This window comes from Nannospalax galili, unplaced genomic scaffold, assembly GCF_000622305.1.
Source record: "Nannospalax galili isolate Female #2095 unplaced genomic scaffold, S.galili_v1.0 scaffold717, whole genome shotgun sequence".
NCBI lineage: Eukaryota > Metazoa > Chordata > Mammalia > Rodentia > Spalacidae > Nannospalax > Nannospalax galili.
Window position 1 is genome coordinate 724,897 of NW_008339763.1, and position 21,401 is coordinate 746,297.

The following is a 21,401-nucleotide window of genomic DNA, read 5'->3' on the forward strand; positions in this document are numbered from 1 at the left end:
GTTGCAAACAACCTTTACCTGCTGGGCCATCTCACCAGTCCAATGATAAGCACTCCTGATGTTAGAGGGTGGGGCAATTTGATTACCTCATTGGATCTTCCCTTGTTGCACAATGACTGTCAAACACCCAGCCACCCAACACTTATGCAAGACACAGTTGCTCTGGCTCTGAAAGGTGAAGTCCCTGTCAGAATTGCTTCAGAGTTGCACTAAATTTTTTGTTTTGACAAGCCTTGGTGAACTCCACATGACTCTGAAACCACTTCAACCTGGACCAGAGAAGAGTATGTCCACTTGTGGTCTATCAGAGGAACTGCTATGGCTGGTGCTAAAGTGTTAATTAATACTGTGATTCCTTCCTTTACATGGGAGGTTTTCTGTGATTGGTATGAACATCTCTCTTCTGGCTATATAATTAGGATAAGCGAAGTGAGTCGGCTGGGAGACACCAAAACAGTCTGCACAACATCAGACCCAGCAACAAGCTTCCCTTATGGCCTTTTCTGGCCTAGTGTGAGCTGAGCAGGTAACAGGAATGTAGCAGCAGAGGTAGAATGGTGGCATCAATGGCAGGGGCGGCAAAGCAGCTGCAGCCAGAGCTGAGCAGTCTGCAAGCCATGCTGCCAAAGTGGCCAGGAGGCTGGATGCTTGACAGCTGAAGAGGCAACTGAAGGGGATCTGAGAGCTGGGACTAAAGAACAAAAGGCTGTGAAGACACACTGTAGGCTCTGGTCACTGGAAGAATCCTGGAGAGCTGCCAAGTCTTTCTGGCCAAAGGTCTCAGACATCCCAGGCCTGGGATCTGTAACACTGGCTGCTAGTAGGGTCCTGCTGTCCAAGGCCTGAACAAGACCTGTAACACTAGAAGGTGTGGCTTCCAGCTGTTTCTGCCTACCCACCCCCACCCATTGCTACTGTCAAATGCTAACGTATACAGAACCTGCCAGAGGCAAGGGTGGTAGTATACCTCCGTAATTCCAGCATTCTGAAGGCAGAGGCAAGAAGGATGCTGTAAGTTCAAGGCCAGCATAGGCTTGAGAGAGAGAGAGAGAGAGAGAGAGAGAGAGAGAGAGAGAGAGTCCCTGTCTCAAAAAACAAAACAAGGGCTGGAAAGATGGTGCAGTAGTTAAGAGCACTGGCTGCTCTTGCAGAGGAGCCGGGTTTGATCCCCCCAGCACCAACATGACAACTAACAACGATCTATAACTCCAGTTACAGAGGATCCAATGTCCTCTTCTGACCTCCACCAGCACTGCATGACACAGGTGCATTTAGGCACATGCAAGCAATGCACTCATACAAATAAAATAAAAATAATAAAATATTAAAAAACACAGGTGCATGGTGGTGCATGCCTTTAATTCCAGCATTCGGGAGGCAGAGGCAAACAGATCTCTGAGATTGAGGCCAGCCTAGTCTACATATGAGTTCCAGAACAGTTGGAGCTACAGGGAGACCCTGTCTCAAAAAGACAAAATAAAAAAAAAAAAAGCAAAACAGCAACGAAAAAACAATGGAAAAACAAAACACTGAGCTGTCAAAAACCAGCACTGGGCAAGCTTCTTGCCTGCCCACAGTTTCTATCTGGGTGGAACAAAAGGATACCAGCCAGCTGATTGGTAACAGAAGGTACCTACAAGGTAACAGTGTACCCATAAGACACTGGGTGATGAACAGTGGGCCCATTTCTCCAGCCCTTTCTCATCCAAGAACAGGGAGGAATGCCCACGTTCTGACTGCAGGACACACATGCCCATCATCATAAGTACTTCAGAGTTCAGCTCTAGCCTCATACTGTTGGCAGAGGGGTGGGAGAGACACTATATGAACATGTGGCTAGCATTCAAGTCTCAAGGGAACAGACCTGAGATTCTATTCCTATCTGCAATAGAATAAACCCCACAGTTAACTAGAAAGGAATGTATCCCCCTAGAAGATACCACAGAGGAGCTGAGACCTCCAGCCCACAGCTCTGGGAGTGAGACCTATGAGAAGTGTGACCCCAGCGCCAGCCCCAGGGCAGGCTACAATGCAGGCTTCATAATACAGCCCTGGTTGGCAGAGAGACCGCAGTCCCAGAATAGAACAGGAGAACCAGAACCAGCTGGGCGACTCTCACATCCTTGATTACTGCGACAATAAGCTAATGGAAGGTGGTTGTTTCAGGGGCATTTTCTAGAGCAAAGACAGAGCTGGATTCTCACTGATAAACACCAACAAGCAGAAGGAAAACAATCACTACACATAAAGGCTTTTTGTTTGTTTTGTATCACAAAACCTCAACTACGACATAAATGATGATGTAAAAATTAAACAGTTTTGCACGGTATACTATAGTGTCAAAAGAGAACAGTGGGCCAGTAAGATGGTTCAGCAGAGAAAGGCACTTGTCACCAAGTTTGACCACCTGAGTCTAATCCTCTTCCATCTGGTGGAAGGAGAGAACTAACTTCTCCAAGTTGTCCTTTAACTTCCATACCCACACAGTGACATGCGCGTACCCACACACAACCAACAATAATAAAATGTAATTAAAAAGTATATACAGGGGCTACAGAGATGGCTCAGTGGTTAAGAACACTGGTTGTTCTTGCAGAAGACCTGGGTTTGAATCCCTGCACCCACATGGCAGCTAACAACTGTCCATAACTCCAGTTCCAGGGGATCCGATGGCCTCTTCTGTCCTCTGCAGGCATTGAATGACATGGGTACACTTACCTACATGCAGGCAATACACTCATACACATAAAATAAAAATAATAAATATTTTTTAAAAAGTATATACAATAATTTTGGGGTGGAGAGATGGTTCAGCGGTTAAGGGCACTTGCTGCTCTTGCAGAGGACCTGAGTTTGGTTTCTAGCACTATGCAGGCAAAACACTCATACACAAAATAAAAATAAAATATTTTCAAGTATACAGTTTTTAAAGATAAAGGAATATATACATTACTTACATACATATATATTATATATAGTATAGAATACATATTTATAGCCAATACAATCAATATTACAGATCAATAACAAAAACTAAAACTCAATAGCAAAATAAAACATGAATGCACAGGAAACAACATTTTTTCTACCTTCTCTTCTTTGAAGAGTTCATTAGAACTCCTGGGAGGGGGGCACTAGTGTGCTCTGTTGTGATGTGGAGGTGAGTGGGGTGGGAACTGGAGATATCACACCTGAAACTTACATCTGGGTTAGTGAGAGGCAGAGAGTATCCTTCAGCATGGGGCAACATGGAGCCACAGAAATGTTTACTTTTTAACCACTGTACTACTTCTCGGGATTTTGGTTTGTTTTTGTTTCTTTTTTGAGATATAGTCTCACTATTTATCCCTGGCTGGCCTGGAACTTGATATGCAGATCAGGCTGGCCTCAAACTCACAGAGATCTAACCCTGGAACACTGAGATTGTCTCAAAAAGACCAAAAAATTAAATAAATAAATAAATAAATAAATAAATAACTCTTGATTTATAAAATTTCCATAATGAGAACTACTGAAAGACATCAAGACCAAAATAAAAATGGAACTTAATGAAAACAATTAAATGTGTAGACACAGGATATGGCACAAATTCAGTAACATTAGCAATCAGGGGAGGAAATACATCTGGAGGTAAATGTGTTTTGTTTTGTTTTGGTCTTTTTCAGACAGGGTCTCCCTGTAGCCACAGCTGGCCTGGAGCTCTCTCTGTAGACCAGGGTGGCCTCAATCTCCCAAAGATCTACCTGCTTCTACCTGCTGAGTGCTGAGATTAAAAGCATGCTCCACCATGCCAAGCTTCAAGATAAATTTGAGCAGGAATTCTAACAGAACATAATCAGGAATTTAAGATTTCTCATAAATGGTCAGATAAAAATCCAATCAATCATGGCACTTTAGGTTTCAATAAAGCATAGATACTTGCTTGAGATTTAATTATAGACAAATTTTCTATTCAAAGTTAACCCCCCTCATGGGCCCCTCTATGCTTTCCTGGCAACTGCCCTTACCCACTCCCATATAGATATGTTTATATTAAAATTAGAAACCAAGCTGGTGAGATGGCTCAGCAGGTAAAAGTGCTTGTAGCACAAGCCTGATGACCTGAGTTCCATCCTCCAACCCATGGTAAAAGTAGAGAATGGACTCCTGAAAGCTGTCCTCTGACCTCTATATATATGCCATAGAACACTGGCACATGCATACCTAGACAGACAGACAGACAGACACAGACATACACAAAGTTTTTTTTTTTAGTTAAGATTCATCCATTTTTCTGTAAATTTCATAATTCTATTTTCCTTATAGCTGAATAAATTCCATTGTGTATATGTACCACATCTGCATCTGCTGATGGACACCTAGGCTGATTCTATTTCCTTGCTTTTATAAATAGAGCAGTAACCAAAAAGATGTGGAAGTACCTCTGCAGTAGGGTATGGAGTCCTCTGGATACACACCCAGGAGTGGTAAGGGGTCATATGGAACTTCTATTTTTAGCTTTTCTTCTTATTTTTTTGTCTTTTTTGAGACAGGGTCTCCTTGTAGCCCCAGCCTGGAACTCACTATGTAAACCAGGCTGGCCTCAAACTCACAAAGATCTGCCTGCCTCTGACCCCCAAGTGCTGGGATTAACTTACTTTTTAAAATTTTATTTATTATTTTTATTTTATGTGTATGCATGTAACGCCTGCATGTAGCTAAGTGCACCTGTGTCGTGCAATGCCTGAGGAGGTCAGAAGAGGCTGTTGGATCCCCTGCACTCGTGTCTTGGACCGTTGTTAGTTGTCATATGGGTCCTGGGATTCAAACCCAGGTCTTCTGCTAGAACAACCAGTGTTGTTAACTGCTGAGCCATCTCTCCTGTAGCCCCAGCTGTCCTGGAACTCACTATGTAGACCAGGCTGGCCTTGAACTCATAAAGATCCACCTGCCTCTGCCTCCTGAGTGCTGGGATTAAAGGGGTGCACCACCATGCTCAGCCCTATTTTTAGCTTTTCAAGAAACCTCCACACAGATATCTATGGTGGCCGTATGGATTTACATTCCCTCCAACAGAGGTTAAGTGTTCCTTCTTCCCATCCTTACCAGCACTTGCTGCCATTTTTTTTCTTGATGGATCATTGTGTGGCAAGATGGAATCTCAGAGTAGCTTTTATTTGCATTTACCTGGTTGTCAAAGATGCTAAGACTTAAAAACATTTATTAGCCATTTATATTTCCTCTTTTGATGTAGCCTCAGCTGTCCTGGAACTCACTATGTAGACCAGGCTGGCCTTGAACTCTCAAGAGATCCGCCTGCCTCTGCCTCCCAAGTGCTGGGATTAAAGGCATGTGCCACCATGCCTGGCCTTGTTTTAAACTTAAAAAAAATTTATTATTTTTATTATATGTGTATGTGTGTATTCCCTGCACGTAGGTAAGTGCACCCATGTCGTGCAACGCCCTCAGAGGTCAGAAGAGGGTGTCGGATCCCTGGGACTGGAGTTATGGACAGTTGTTAGCTGCCATGTGGGTGCTGTGATTTGAAACCAGGTCTTCTGCAAGAACAGCCAGTGTTCTTAACCGCTGAGCCATATCTCCAGCCTCCCCCAACTTTTTTTTTTCGGTCTTTTTGAAACAGGGTCTCCCTGTAGCCCTAGCTACCCTGGAACTCACTACGGAGACCAGGCTGGCCTTGAACTCACAGAGATCTGCCTCCCAAGTGCTGGGACTAAAGGCGTGTGCCACCACGCCCGGGCTGCCCCACTTTTTTTTTTTTTTTAAAGTCCTTATCTATGCCTAAATGTGTTTTCCCAACTTTTCCTCTACCATTTTCAGATTCTCAGGTCTTAAAGTCTCTGATCCACTAAGAGGTTATTTTTTACACAAAGTGGAAGTTAAGGATTTATTTTCATTCTTCTACATGGAGATACTCAGTTTCCTCAGCAGCAGGTGTTAAAGAGGCTGTCTTCTCTCCAATGAACATCTCCAATGAACGAGTATCTTTGTCCAAAATCCGGTGGTTCTAGCTGTGTGGGTTTCAGTCTGGGTCTTCTATTTCACTGATCTATGTCTTTTTTGTACCAGTGCCGTTTTTATTGTCATGGCTCTGTAGTGTAACTTGAAATCAGGTGTGGTGATGCCTTTGGCAGTGTTTTTTGCTCAAGGTTGCTTTAGGTATCCAAGCTTTTTCGTGCTTACATTTTTTTTTTTTTTTTTGGTCTTTTTGAGACAGGGTCTCCCTGTAGTCCCACCTGGCCTGGAACTCACTATGCAGACCAGGCTGGCCTCGAACTCAGAGATCCACCTGCCTCTGCCTCCCGAGTGCTGGGATTAAAGGCTTGTGCTTACAAATTTTAAGATAGTTAGTATTTTGATTGGGACTGCACTGAACCTATAGATTGCTTTTGGTAAGATGGTCATTTTCACAATACTGATTCTTCCAACCCAAGAGCATGGGAGGTCCTTCCATCTAGAGTTTCTTCAATTTCTCTCTTCGGTGTTTTCAAGGTTTCATTATAGAGGTCATTTTTTGTTGATTGATTTTTTTGGTAAGATTTTTTGTTGTTGTTTTGAGACAATTTTTGTTTGCTTGCTTATGTGTTTGAGACCAGGGTCTCCCTGTAGTCTAGGCTGGCTTTGAACAAAGATCTGTCGCCTCTGCCTCCAAAGTGCTGGGATTAAAGGTGTGAACCACCACACCCAGCTTGGAGACAATTTTGATTTCCCTGATTTCTTCCTCAGTATGTTTCTTTTATAAATATTTATTGTTTTTATTTTATGTATATGAGAGTGATTGCCTGCATGTGTATAAGTGCACCAATGTCGTGCAATGCCTGCAGAGGTCAGAAGGCGGCACTGGATTCCCCTAGAACTAGAATTATGGATAGTTGTTAGGTGATATGTGTGTGCTGAGAACCAAACCTGGGTCCTCTGAAAGAACAGTCAGTGCTCTTAACCACTGACCCATCTCTCCAGCCTCAATGTTTCTTTTTTTTAATTTTATGCATTTGAGTGTTTTGCCTACATGTATGTAAGTGCAATATGTGCATGAAATGCCCATGGAGGCCAGAAGAAGGTGTCAGGTACCCTGGAACTGGAGTTATGGACAGTTGTTAGCCACCATGTGGATGCTGGGAACCAAACCCAGGTCTTTTGCAAGAATAGTCAGTATTCTTAGCCACTAAACCATCTCTCCAACCCCTGTTCAGTGTTTCTTATTGGTATATAGGAAGGTTTAATAGAGGATGACTTTGAACTTCTGATCTTCCTGCCTCCACCTCCTAAGTGCTTACAGGTATGGTCCACCACACCTACTTTATGCAGTGCTGGGGTTCAAAACCCAGGGCCTAGTATATGCTAGGCAAGCAACCTACCAACTAAGCTACATCCTCAGCCCCAGTTTGTGTGCTTTTTAATAAAGCAAATGATACCATGCCATGTCTGTCAATTCTCAGCTTCAGAACTGCAAGCTTTTTTCCTATCAAGATCTTGGTCATTCCTGGTGCGGTCAATTCCTAGATACTTTACAGTAGATTTCTGTTGCTGTTCAAAGAGGTGTTTTTAAAATACCCTCTATTTTCAGGTGCAGTGGCGCACACCTTTAGTCCTAGCACTTGGGAGGCAGAGGCAGGAGGATCTCTGTGAGTTCAAGGCCAGCCTGGTCTACATAGCGAGTTCCAGGACAGCTGGGGCTACAGGGAGACCCTGTCTCAAAAAGACCAAAAAAAAAGATAAGCATACCTAGGCATTGGGATAAACAGACTATACCTAGGCATTGGGATAAACAGACTAACAAGGGAAAAGGTTCAGATGTATACAAAAGAACTTCTTGCTAGTGTAACATTGTGTAAGTTACTGAGCAGGTGCAGAGGCGAGTGGGTTAGTGATGACTTGCTCCAGGCCCCACACCAGCCTTTCTTTTTCGTTATAGAATAGTACGTGCTCCAGTTACAGCAAGCAGAGATCCTCCTGTTCTTGACCTTCAGGGAATGTCCCTGACACCTTCCATCAGTTAGGACGTAGACTACAGGTATGGGTATATAACCTTATCAAAATGAGGAAGTTTCTTTCCAATCCTAGTTTCTAAGTAACAGAGAAGTCCCATGGATAAGCCGTGTTGTCCATCCATGTGGCCAATGATATGCATCCGTGGCCATGCCAAGACCCACAAGATTCTGACTACTACATGCTGGACTTAGCTGCTCCTTCATCGGAGACCCACATACTCACCCTCCTGATAACCCTGCATTTTCCTGTCTGGTTCTAATCTGGGATCAAGGCTGGCTTTTCAGAGTGAGAGCCATGCAGGGTCTTCTGATCTTCAAGCCAACTTGGCATTCCAGGAATCACACTCCTCAAAAGTTTGATAGAATTCTGCTTCAAAAACCACTTGGGCTCTGGGTTTGTTGTAAGGAAGGAAGGTCTAGAGATAGTGTTTCCATTTCTTTACTGGCTTATTCAAGTTCTTTCTTTTAACAGTTTTGACAACATTTTAAGCTCTTCTAGGAATCTGTCAGTTTCTTACAGTTTTTATGTCATTATATGATTGCTTACAGTGCTTGGATTATTATTTAATATCTTCACTGAAGGCCCTTTTCTCATCTCTGGGACTAACAACGTGCTTATCTGGCTAGGCTAGCATTTCAGCCAGCCCACATGGGGCCACTAGTGCTGCAGCTGGAGCAGCACATGCAATGAGGAAGCTTCTCTCAGGAAGTCTTCTTGAAGAGCCAGAGATGACTCAGCAGGGGAAGGAACTTGCTGCTAAGTCTGACAACCTGAGTTTAACCCCTAGATTCTACATGGTAGGAAGAGAGAAAACCAATCCCACAAGTTGTCCTTTGACCTCCACATACATGCCATGGCATGTGTACAGTCAAATACGGACAGAAAATAAGTGTAATAAATTTTTTAAAAGAAGGCCTCCTTGATGGCCACCAAGGCCCCCTTCGGTTTCCTGCCCCTCTTTTCTTAACCATAAAACCCATGAACTCAGGCCCCACTGCTGGCTCACACTCTACAGCAGTTTTATCAGTCTCCCTGACCTATAGGGAAGATGCCCAGCCATGGAAGTACTTCTTACAGTGGGATCTTGTGGCTCATAGAACCCCACGTCTCTCCTCTTGCCTAGTTCCTTAAGGCCCAGGGTAGCCTCAGGTCTCTCCTGACCACTGCCACCCAGTGGCTATGCTGAAACGCCCTCTGAGACCTCCTGGGCCAGACCAGTGTCATACTCTATCCAGCCAGCCCCATCCTGGGGCTCCTATGTCACCTGCATGTGCCACTGCTGCAGTGGATGAAGATGAGGCCTCAAAACTGGGGGTCACATTGAATGTGACGTTCAGGAAGTCCACTTCATGGCTATGTGGCTGAAATACCCACTTCAAATCATGCTCCCTGTATCCCCATCAGGCAACCTGACTCCGAGGGATCCAGCCCCAACAGGATCCCATCACCCCAAGTACCCGTCCTCCAGCCTACCTGAGTATGAAGAGCTACCAGAAGGGCATCAAGTTGAACCTCCAGTGTGCGGCTGCTCACACTCACAGCTGCCTCAAGGATCTGACCCAGGCTCTGCACAGGACAAGAAGATGGCTTTAGTACACCTCCTGAACCCCAGAAGGGAAATGAAGGCCTTGGGTAAGTAAGTCTGAGGAATGCACTGAGGAATTCCCCCTAGGGCTCAGATGAAGCTACACCTTCAGCTCCAGCACTGGGGACAATTAAGAAAGGTGATTCCTAGGTCAGAAGTCAGTATGGCAGGCAAAGGAGCAAGTCCCCAGGTTCCTATCCAGGGCCTAGGAGAGGGGAGGCCCCTCCCCTCACAACCTACCCCCAAGTCTTAAGTTAAGGCTGCCCCTGTAGGGTCTGGTCTGAGCGAGAGTTCATGGGTCTTCTGTGCCCTTCCTGCCTACAGTTACCTTGGATATCTGGAAGGTTTCCACATGCTTCTTGTAGAGGACAAGTACTCCAGGGAGGAGCCTGGGGAGCTGTTCCTCCAACTTCTCGTTGGGAAGCAGGTGACTCATGGGACCCAAAGCAGCTACCACTGCAAGCCGGAGCTGAGGAGAAAGCACAGGCCTTCTGTCTGCTCATGGCTCTGAACACAAGGACACCAGTAGGTCTTTAACAGGCAAGTCCAGTAGCTGGCAGTCAGAGTGTAACTGTGGAGAAACCATGGCAAGGGACCAGATGGCGACCAGGTCATGGTGTCATGGCCTGGGCCTTAGTCCCTGGTGGGTCACAGTTGTACCTTGGCATCTCTGCTCTGCAGCCAGTGGTGGAGAAGAATGTCGTAGGCACCAAAGATGTCAGTAGCAAAGGTGTCCTTCCTGACTGTGGGGTCTGGGGCTTGGTCCAGGTTGGCCAGGTACTCCAAGGTGCTCTCACTGAAGTGCTGCAGGGCTGTGATGGCCCCACAGTGAATAATTGCTGGCATAAGCCATACTGGCTCCCCAGTACTGCCCACAGAAATCCCAATGCAGGGACCCCCAAAACTATACCAGGGTAAACATAGTTCTCTCCAAACCCATGTCTTCTCTGAAACCTCAAAATATGGCCTTCTTTGGAAATGGTGGCTGCAGGTATAACTGTCAGGACAAGGTCATAGGAGGATGGCTGTAAACCTGACTGGATAGTACCCTTAAAGAGCAGAAAAGATGACAGAAGCAGAGAATGGAAGGTGAATGAACGCGGAGGTGCCAAGGAACCACAGCACTACAGGGAATGGAAAGAGCCAAGAATACTCCCTCTGAGCTCCTAAGAAGGTGCCAACCCATTAACACCTTGATCCAACTTCCCTAAAATGACCTTGACCTGTGTCTCCTAGAAACAGCACCAAGCCCCTCCCCAGTCTCATGCCACATACTAAGTACAAGGGTTGCTGAGTCCAGTGTGAGGGCAAGAGGAAACATGCCACCAGGGCCAGGTAGTGGGCATAGAATGTGAGGGCTATTACCCAGGCTTTCCCTGACTGGGACCTGGGGGCCTGAATGGGGGTGCAGCTGGGTGTGGCAGAGGCGCTCAGTGGCTGCAGGCAGTCTGGTGAGAGGTTCAGCTGTGTCCATGACTAAAGCCCAAGACACAGGTCTGGGCCTAGGCCATAAAAGAAGATAAGGCGGCAACAAGGGAGTCACTGAGGCATAAACCTCTGTGCTTCCACCTTCTGGAACCAGTCAGTGTATCAAAGGCTTGTATCCTGCCAAAGCTCCCTTGACACACAAATCCAAAGCCAACTGACTGATGGTGTACAAAGGTTATCCTGAAGCAAATGTAACCCTAAGATCAAAAAAAGAACCTGGAAACTGGCCCTTTTCCTTTGCAGGAGTGGCACAGCCTGTGGCAGGGAGCAGTGACAGGATGCACCCGCAGTTCCCCTGTATGGAGAGCCATCTGACAGTTCCGGATCTGTCTACAATGTGTTCAGGTTACCTCCTCTCTCCCCACTGCTGTGCTAGTAAGACCTACAGGGGCATGTGGCTACTTTGTTGCTGGTGTGTACCCTCCTATTGGTTTGGGACACCCCCCACCCAGGGCCTATGAGCACTTCCAAACCTTCCCAGCCCTGAAGGTGGTGCACTGGTGGCTTCAGCATTCCAGGAAGCAGGTCCCTACCACTGGCTGTGGGGATTAAGGCTCTGACTGCTCAAGCTTTTGACATCCATATTTTGAGAGGATGTGTTGACATGGATGCCTTCACTCATTCCTTTCTGGCCTGAGGATTCTTATCTTTCATGGAGGGAGATGGTTAGCAAACATCTGTGTATCTGCCCCATCCTCTCCCTTCTCCCTGATCCTTTGGTCTAAAAGGCTCTTGCTGGGTGGTACCCTTAGGACCCTGTCCAGCTGTCCATTCTCTCTGTCCACATCGCCCACTTCTATACGTGGCAATTTTAGTTTCCAGAACTTGTATTTGGCCGCCTTTTCATAGCACTTGCTCTTTTCTTTGGCTTGTTCCTTCTTTTATCTCTTCACTCTATTGTCTCATAGCCTACACTGGATCATTCCAAAATCTTTCCTGCTCTGAGCCTGCTCTGTGTTGAGCTGATACCAGTTCATGCTCATGCTGGGACCTCAGCCCCATATACAGTGGTTCCCCCGAGCCAGTGCCTAGGCACTGTGTTAGCTGACCACAGATGGTATCTAGAGGACATACATAACTCAGCCCACTGGTGAGGCAGTGCCTCAACCAAGGCCTCCCATCCAGTGCAGTAAGAGAAATAAACTCAACCCTTCACTGACAAAGGGACAAACCACAGTGACAAACTCTCAGGAGGCAGAACTTAAAAAAAAAAAAAAAAAAGATGAAAGAGCCAAGCGTGGTGGCAGCACCACGAGTCTTTAATCCCAGCACTTGGGAGGCAGATGCAGGTAGATCTCTGTGAGTTTAAAGCCAGCCTGGTCTACATAGTGAGTTCCAGACCAGCCAGGGCTACATAGTGAGAACCTTTCTCAATAAAAGAAAAAAAATTTTAAGTGATGAAAGAAAACTACCTTCCTGCCAGGGCCCATGGTAGAAGGCTCACTGGTCAGTCCCCATCCTTGAGGAATGGGCCTCAGCGAGATCAGTTCAGATGGTCTATGGCCCTGCCTCCCACAACTCTTGGCTACCGACAGTGAGGCCAGTAATGCCTGGAGACAGCTGGAGACTTATGCTCCCTCTGTTCCCCTCAGCCCCAAGGTTTCTAATTCTGATCTGAAGGGTACCGGCTAGACTGGTTCAGGTCTTTAGCAGCAGGAAGGTATTTCCAAATAGCAGGTCATTATAATACCAGAAGTGGAACCCAACATGTGTTAGTCTTTGATCTTTAACCAGTTTCATACATACTTAGGTTGGAAGAGCAGTCCTCCTGATGTTGATGTCCTTTTCCTGGGATGTAGCCACAAGCTGGGTCTTCTCTGTAAATAAGTGCCACAGCTCCCCCACAGCAAGGTGCCCTCTTTTCATACCTCCAGCCTGGTACTACACAGAACTGACCTCTCAAAAGCACTAATCCTTCTAGCACAGCTGTGCTTTCCCTAGAGTCAGATCCTTTTACATTGACATCTGCTTGGTTCTACAGGTATCTGTCCCCCATGTAGCCCCAGCAGCTTCAGTTTTGGGGACATCACTGACTACTCACCTCCACCACACAGGCTGTTGCCACATGGGCATCTTTCTTCTCAGTTCAAGCCACCTCTCAGTGCCATGCCCCTCAGCCACTCTGGGGAGGACTGGATGAATGCATGTCTAAGACCTAGTTCTCCGAAAAGTCCGGTTCACCCTCACAGTCAGCTGGCATGGGTGGGCTATGATCCAGTGTGTAGGCTTCCATTGGGCTGTGGGGAATTGCCAGGTAAGTGGACTGGTACTGTCAAAGCCCAGGGTGTGTTGGCTCCTCACTTGCATTCTGGTCACGTGTCATATGCTATGGTCATTCTGTCTGGAGCATCTTTAGACCATGGGGTGTTTGGGAGTTCACCTTCTTGGTTCTCCTTTCCAGGTATTTGCCACTGGAATGCAGGCTGGTGGTCTCACACACGGATGCTTTCTTTTCTTTCTTTCCTACCCCACAACTTTGCACTTGGCTGTATTCCCCATCAGTTTCCTTAACTTCCAATCTCTGTGTTTTCCATTTCTCTCTCCATGTTTCATCTTAGTTTTGACCTCTGAATGTACTTCTTCGAGGATGGTGATAAACTCTTGCTTCGTGACTTCATCTCCTGTTATATCCCTGGTAATATCAGTCATGGGTCTCTCTCTTGGGTATTTCCTCTTATCCAGACTGTCAGTGTCCCCAGGCTACAGTTTATTTTGCTGCCACTTTTCCCACTTGACTTCTCTGAGGTGGGATTCTGTACCCACCAAGCCAGGCTGGTTGAAACCCTGCCCATCTGGGACCTTTCTATCAGCTCCTCTATGGCTGTGCACTGGTTCCTGATCCCTGTAGTGTTGTCACCCTTGGCTGCATCTGGCCTCTAATACACCTCATACATGGTCCCCATGGATCCTGCTGGCCTGACCGAGGTTGCTCTACCCACAGGAACACTGTGGACTACTGTGTCCTCCAGTAGCGTACAATGCCCCATGTGAGCAGTATACCTGGCAGAAGGCACTCCAGCAGTATCCTTGCTGAGCCAGGAATGGTGACTCGAGCCAATAATCAGAGCACTTGGGAAACTTAGATAGGAGAACTGATTTCAAATTCAAAGACCCTGTCTCCAAAAACAAAACAGGGTTGGTAACATAGCTCAGTAGGTAGTGTTTGCCTGGCACGCACAAAGCTCTGGGTTTGATCCCCAGCACCAAATAAACTGGGCATGGTGGCACATGCCAATAATCCCAGAACTCACTGGAAGCAGAAGTTCAAGGACATCCTCAGGTACATAGCCCGCCTGGGTAACATGAGACGAAGCATGAGAAGTACCTTTGTAACAAGAATTATAAGGCATCTCTCACTGTAGGTCAGGCTCAATCCCATCAGCTATTTCTCAGGAGAGCCCCAAGGAAGCAACAGTCAGAGCTTGCTGTAGACACTAAATGCTCAGCACACACAGATTCCTTCCTCCATGTTGGAGACCCTCTACAGCCTCTACCTGGGTAAGACCCCCTCAACTTGCATTCAGTGCCTCTGGTTCTGGATGTGTGTTTACCCAAAGCCCACACTGTGCAAGCTCTGTCACAAATCCCCTATTCATCCCCAACTAGGTGAAGCAGGATTTCTACCACTGTAACCTGGGCCCTACCCTCAATCATAGGCAGAAGGGGCTGGGGAGAGGGGACCTCAAAGATGATGGCATAAGGAAGGCAGGGCAAGGAGGATGAGAGTGCAGTGACTAAGGAGAGATGGTGGGAGCTAAAGCATCTCCTGGGCTTTGCTGCTGTGAAAAAAGCAGGAGAAAAGCAGAAGATGCCAGCACTCTCTAACAGACCCCACTCAGGAGAGCTGAGCATGAATGAAGGATCCCGACTTGGGAGCACGAAGGCCCTGTCCTCTCGGGTACCTAGAAAGGCAGAGGTGCACCCTCCCCACCAAGTACCAGAACCACAGCCTTGCCGTCAGGGTTCTGGAGACCCAAGAGGTTCAAGGCCTCGGCTGTGAGGCTGCTGCTGTTGTCGGCAGGGGCTCAGGGTCTCAAGATCTCTGTGTCTGCAGAGGTGACCCTCAGTCCCACCTTCTAGCAAGAGGGATGGCCCTCTACCCCCAGTAGTTTCACTTACTATTAGGTACCATGTCTGCACCACACAGTGCCTGTGGATCCCCTGCCAGCATACAGAGGGCTGCAGACACAGGCCACAGGAGAATGATGGAGGGCAGAGACAATGGTCCCTCCCCACCATGGGTCTGAGATGCCAAGTGAATGGTCGCTCTGCCAGCTGGAGTTTGTAGCATAAAAGTGAAAGTCACGCTCTGAGGAAGCCTCTTCCTCCTCCCCAGGCCTAGTCACGCATCAAAAATCCACAGGAGGTGGAGGGCAGTACCCAGCAGAGAGAGGCAGTGAGAGCGTAGAGGCTGCACTTGCGAGTGCAGGTCCACCTACCCTGACCTCAGCAGTGATTCAGCCAACTGGGCCTCATCTTACTAACCCCAGAAGACAGCCCACACCCACCACAATGGCAATTTCTTGTACATATCCAGGAGGGACCCCAGTTCAAAAAGAAGATGGGCAATGCCCACTGTCTTACCACAGCAGAACACCACCCTCAGTGCATCCTGCTTGGCCATGCCCAGCATGGGTAGCATGGTACTCAGGACAGATGGCAGGAAGGGGACCATGCCAAATGCTGTAAGAGAGGGGCTGTCACTGGAGCCGCAGGCCCAACCCACTTCCCACCCACCTTCTCAGGACTTGGAATGGTACACAGAAGTGCTCTTCACGACTTGACACGTGAGACCAGAAACCCAGGTGGTCCTCAGAGGCCCTCTAATCTACTCAGGGACACTGGGGTACCTGGGCCAAGGGGGAACCTACCATTGGACAAAGAAAGGCTGGCAAGTGTGTGCAGCACGGAGGAATGAGGCAGAACCCCGGGCTGGAATTTGCTGAGCACCACCTCCATCACCTGGTTGATGAATCGCTTCCCCACGGCCACTAGTACACTGCTTGCTGCCCGCTGCCAGTCACAGTCCAGCTCCTGCACCCCAAAAGTCACCAGGTTGGCCTCTCAAGAAGCACAAACAAGATACTCTGCCCTTGGTGGTGGCTGGACAAGGAAAAGCTGCCTTGTTCCAATGTCCCTAGTGAATGAGGGTCAGAGACCACATGGTATGGCCTCTGGCCCATCCTTCCCTAGGGGCCCTGGGAGAAGCCACAAAGTATGGTAGGAGAAACTGATGATTCTTGGAGATGAATGAGGCTGCTGGTCCTTGAGAGCCGGTCCAACACCCTAAATACTGCATGTGGCCCTTGGCCAGAGCGCCAAACATGAGTCTCCTACCCTCAACCTAAGAGGTTAACTGCCCCGTTTTCTGTTTTAGCTTTTGTTCCTGCCCTCAGGGAGGTACACAGGGTTAAGGGGTCTCTTCCAGTCAAACACCAGCCCTGTGGCGCTCTCCTCCTTAGCCAACATGGTCAGAAGCCCTTACCTTGGTCCTAGTCATCTCACTGGAGGCCAGGAGGATGACTATGCTAGCCGTGTCCTTGTCCAGCTCGTGGATATGACTGCTCAGAACTGTCTCCATAGCCCTCAGGACCTTCACACGATATGGATGAGCCAACTGAGGAGAGAAATCCCCAGAGAAAGTCCTGGGAGGTGAGATGAACAGCCAGGTACTCTATGTGCAATTTGTCTCTGTAGAGACTACACTATGCAAGGGTATATCCTCAAACAGGGCAAACACCTGCCTCTCCAGGCCCTCAGAGCCTGGGTAAGCACGCATATGTCTTTGGAAGGGCCAAGGACAGTCTTCTGCCCTCCAAATGTAACCAGTAGGGTCTCTTGGAGAGAAGCTTAAGGAACCTCTTCCTCCCATGCCTGTCCTCAGGCCCAAGGACAAGATACCTTCCTTAAGTCACCTTTCTCTGTAACCAGGAAGGACTTACTTACCATAGACCCTTCTAAGGCTAGAAATGTGCTCAGAGTCAAAGCACCAGCCACCAATCCCCACATCTCCTTTGGCTATGATCCATCTTTCTGCTTCCAGGGCCTCTGCTGACCCAGCTTCCTGGACTAACCCCATTAACACAGTCCTCCCTTACATCTTTATCTTGGCAGCACTCAAGTCACCCTGTACTCAACTGAAGACCTAAGGATAGAGCTGGCCACTGTGCTGGAAGGCTGGGGATAACAAGGCCCAACGGCAGAGTGGCCACTGCCTAGGGACTATATAAAGGGCTATGGAGGAGCTGCCAGTGAAGGTTTCCAGCTGCCAAATAAACATCCCACTGCAAGGCACCCACTGAAAATAGGTGCCCTAGAATAGGTACCAGCAGGGGCAGGACCAGGACAGGCCAATGCCCCACAGAACTGGGCCACCCCTTTGCTGATGTCACCAGCTGTCTCACCCATAGCCATGCTGTCCACCACAGCAGGGGAGAGGCAGGTGTACTCCTCACAGGTGGACTTATCAGCTGGGCCCCATAGGAGACAACACAGCTGATGGAAGAAAGCCACACAAAACATCAAAGTCTCCTAGCCCAGGAGGAGACATGCTTGCTGGTGCCAGTGTCAGTTACACAAGTTGCAAAAGATCGCCCTTGTCTCTGACCCCGGGGTGGATGGGATGTTCATTCCTGGAAGCAGTCAGTATAGATCACAAACAGCTCCAGAAACAAGGAACCTGCCAGTCTGAGGAAAGAACTTTGGCCTAGGTTTTGTTTCTTCTGGGCAAGATGTTTGATCCTTACATGTTGGTGCCCCTGGGATGGTGGTTCTCAGTAGGAGAAGGAGATTACCAACTACCATCTCAGCTTGCTGGGTTCACACTTCTCTTTCCAGAACACAGAGTTCCTGCAGAAGTCCCTTCCCATCATGGGGAGAGGAGAGGTTGATGCTTTCTTTGGAGAATAAAGGAATCTGGGAGAAAAGTGAACGGATTTTTTTTTTTTTTTAATCTTTTTGAGTCAGGGTCTCGCTGTAGCCCCAGCTGGCCTGAAACTCACTATGTAGACCAGGCTGGCCTTGAACTCAAAGAGATTTGCTTGCCTCTGCTGGAATTAAAGGCATGCACCACCATGCCAGGTGGGTATGCTTTCATTTAATCCAAATTACTGAGCTGAGAATGCAGTTTTGATGAGGCAACATGAACATCTCTTCCTGCTCCATCTGGATCAAATACTTCCAGCGTCCTCCAGGCTCTTGTTCCTAGAGACACATCTTGAAGGGCACTGCATGGGCTCTCTGGGCTTCTAATTCTCCTTACCTACATGAAGATGCTTTAGGGGGAAGGTACCTTCCCAGAAAAACGAGGCAGAAGGAATTCCTTAGCCTGGGTTCTCAAGGCCTTCTAGCCATCAGCACAACCACTGGCCTCACTGCTCTGGCAACTTACTGCTCAGTGCAGTACAACAGAAAAGCTCCAGGGGCTGGTGAGACAGTAGGTTCTGTGGCTTCAGGACTTGAGACCTAGGGAAAGATGTACTCTCTGTGGAAAATGTCAAAGGAAATCTACATTTTTTAAAAAATCAGGTATGAGCTGGGCGTAGTGGCACACGCCTTTAATCCCAGCACTCAGGAGGCAGAGGCAGGCGGATCTCTGTGAGTTCAAGGCCAGCCTGGTCTACATAATGAGTTCCAGGACAGCTGGGGCTACAGGGAGACGGTCTCAAAAAGACCAAAAAAAAAAAAAAATTCAGATATGGAGAGATGGCTCAGCAGTTACGAGTACTTGCTGATCTTGCAGAGAACCTGGGTTTGGCTCCTAGTACCCGCATGGTGGCTCATAACCTCCCATAACTCCAGCTCCAAGGGGATCCCAATGTCCTCTTCTGGCTTCTATGGGCACTGCACATACATGCTGAACATACCGACAAGCAGGTGCACACACATATATATAAATAAAAATAGGTAAAAATTTTGCCAGGTGTGGTGGTACATGCCTTTAATCCCAGCACTCAGGAGGCAGAGGCAGACAGATCTCTGTGAGTTCAAGGCCAGCCTGGTCTACATAGCAAGTTCTAGGCCAATTAGGGTTCAGGGAGACCCTGTCTCAAAAAGACCAAAAAAAAGTAAAAATTTAAAAAACTTTAAAAATCAGATATGCAGGGTTGGAGAGATGGCTCAGCAGTTAAGAGAACTGGCTGCTCTTGCAGAAGACCTGGGTTCAAATCCCAGCACCAACATGGCAGGTAACAACCAACCATAACTCCAGTTCCAGGGGATCCGAAGCCCTCTTCTGACCTTCGAGGGCATTGCATGACATGGGTACACTTATATACACTCATACACACAAAATGAAAATAATAAATTGAGCCAGGTGTGGTGGCATAAGCCTTTAATCCCAGCACTTGGGAGGCAAAGGCAGGTGGAATGGATCTCTGTGAGTTCGAGGCCAGCCTGGTCTACACAGTGAGTTCCAGGACAGCTGGGACTACAGGGAAACCGTGCCTCAAAAAGACCAAAAAGTAAATAAATGAATAAAAATAAAATTAAACCAGATATGCATGGCTTTTGCTCTAGGGCTTGGTTTGCTAGGTCCTTCAGTGGGGCTCTTCAAGGGCCTCTTATGGAAAGGCAGGTCACCATGAGCTCTGAATACAGGACAGGTCTCTCATCTGGAAAAAATGAAAATGCCCTGGCCAGGTCGTTCCCAACTGCTCATCTCTAAAGAATATGTTTTATTTCCATGTTATTATATTACTTTTGAGAGGGCCACTGGCAGAGCCATGAAGTAGGGATGGTGTGAAGACATGGCTCTCCCAGCGGAGGGAAGGTTCTAATCCTGGGAGAAACTGAAGTGGGATGCTGACCACAGGTGCCTCACTGACCAGAAGTACTGACAGCTGTGGGGTAGGCACAGGTTGGTACACCAATCAGACATATTGGTATACCAACTCAATGGTTCTCACATGTTAGTGGGTCTCCAAGGAGTGGCCTCTATCCTTTCCCCATGTGACTCAAAGCTCAAAGGGTGGTCAGATCAGTCCCCTCCAAACTAGGCTACCAGGACACTCAAAGCCAAGAACTCAAAAGGCTGGTCACTTAAAACATACTGCAATTTTAATCCCTTGTAGAAAGTGGTACTGTTAAATAAATATTAAGTTTTTGTCTGATTTCATAGCACAAAAGTCCTAAAATCCTTAGATTTGCCAACATGCCCTTCTATAACCTGGGGAGATACTGCCTGCTGGGAGTTGCTATGCAGTGTCAAAATACTGATCACAAGAGATCAAGGCAGGACTAGATGATGGGGACTTCTGGCCTCCCTCAACCTCTGGGTAGGGAAGAGAAGTTGAAGGTTAAGTTGATAATCAATAACCAATGACATACCAATCATGCCCACAAAATGAAGCTTCCATAAAACTACAAAAGGATAGGGTCTGAAGAGCTTCCAGGTAACAAACTATGTGAGGGTGTCAGAAGGCGGCATATCCAGGGAGTGCACAGGAGCCCGCACTTCCCCACACGCCTCGCCTCTGCATCTCCCCATCTGCTGTTATCCATTATCATTTGTCTCATCCTTGATGACAAATAGGCAAATGTGAGTAAACAGTTTAGTGAATTTCATGAATAAAAAGAGAAGGTTGTGGGAACCCTAATTTGTAGCTGATAGATCCAATACACAGGCCACAACCAGGGATTTGCTACTGCCATTAGAAGTGAGGTTCTTTTGGGGATAAGCCTTAACCTGGATAATCTAATGTGACCTCAAAGTAGACTATGTTAAGAATGAAATTGGAGCCGGGCATGGTGACACACACCTTTAATCCCAGCACTTGGGAGGCAGAGGCAGGCGGATCTTTGTGAGTTCAAGGCCAGCCTGGTCTACATAGTGAGTTCCAGGACAGCTGGGGCTACAGGGAGACCCTGTCTCAAAAAGACAAAAAAAGAAAAAAAAGAAGAATGAAATTGGAGGAGCTGGAGAGATGACCCAGTGGTTAAGAACACTAGTTGTTCTTGAAGAAGACCCAGGTTCGAATCCCAGCACCCACATGGCAGCTAACAATTACTCATAACTCCAGTCCCAGGGGATCCAACAGCCTCTTCTGACCTCTGAGGGCACTGCATGACACAGGTGGTACATTTACCTACATGCAAGCAATATACACATACACATAAAATAAAAATAATAATTTTTAAAAAAAAGAGGGGCTGGAGAGATGGCTCAGCAGTTAAGAACACTGGCTGTTCTTGCAGAAGACCTGGGTTCGAATCCCTGCACTCACATGGCAGCTAACAACTGTCCATAACTCCAGTTCCAGGGGATCCGATGGCCTCTTCCGTCCTCTGTGGGCACTGCACGACACGGGTGCACTTACCTATATGCAGGCAATACACGCAT

The 21,401-nt window shown here is 47.5% G+C and overlaps 1 protein-coding gene across 1 annotated transcript in view; it reads right to left on the reverse strand.

The window, feature by feature from the left end:
- Mroh1 (maestro heat like repeat family member 1) overlaps window positions 1-21,401 on the reverse strand; it is an 85,463-nt gene that overhangs the window by 44,388 nt on the left and 19,674 nt on the right. Inside the window, exons 5-10 of the mRNA XM_029564202.1 lie at window positions 16,548-16,679; window positions 15,934-16,096; window positions 15,647-15,745; window positions 10,235-10,386; window positions 9,903-10,043; window positions 9,463-9,555 (exon numbers count right to left, since the gene is read on the reverse strand). Coding sequence (XP_029420062.1) covers window positions 9,463-9,555; window positions 9,903-10,043; window positions 10,235-10,386; window positions 15,647-15,745; window positions 15,934-16,096; window positions 16,548-16,679 — 780 coding nt within the window. The remainder of the gene's footprint in view (window positions 1-9,462; window positions 9,556-9,902; window positions 10,044-10,234; window positions 10,387-15,646; window positions 15,746-15,933; window positions 16,097-16,547; window positions 16,680-21,401) is intronic.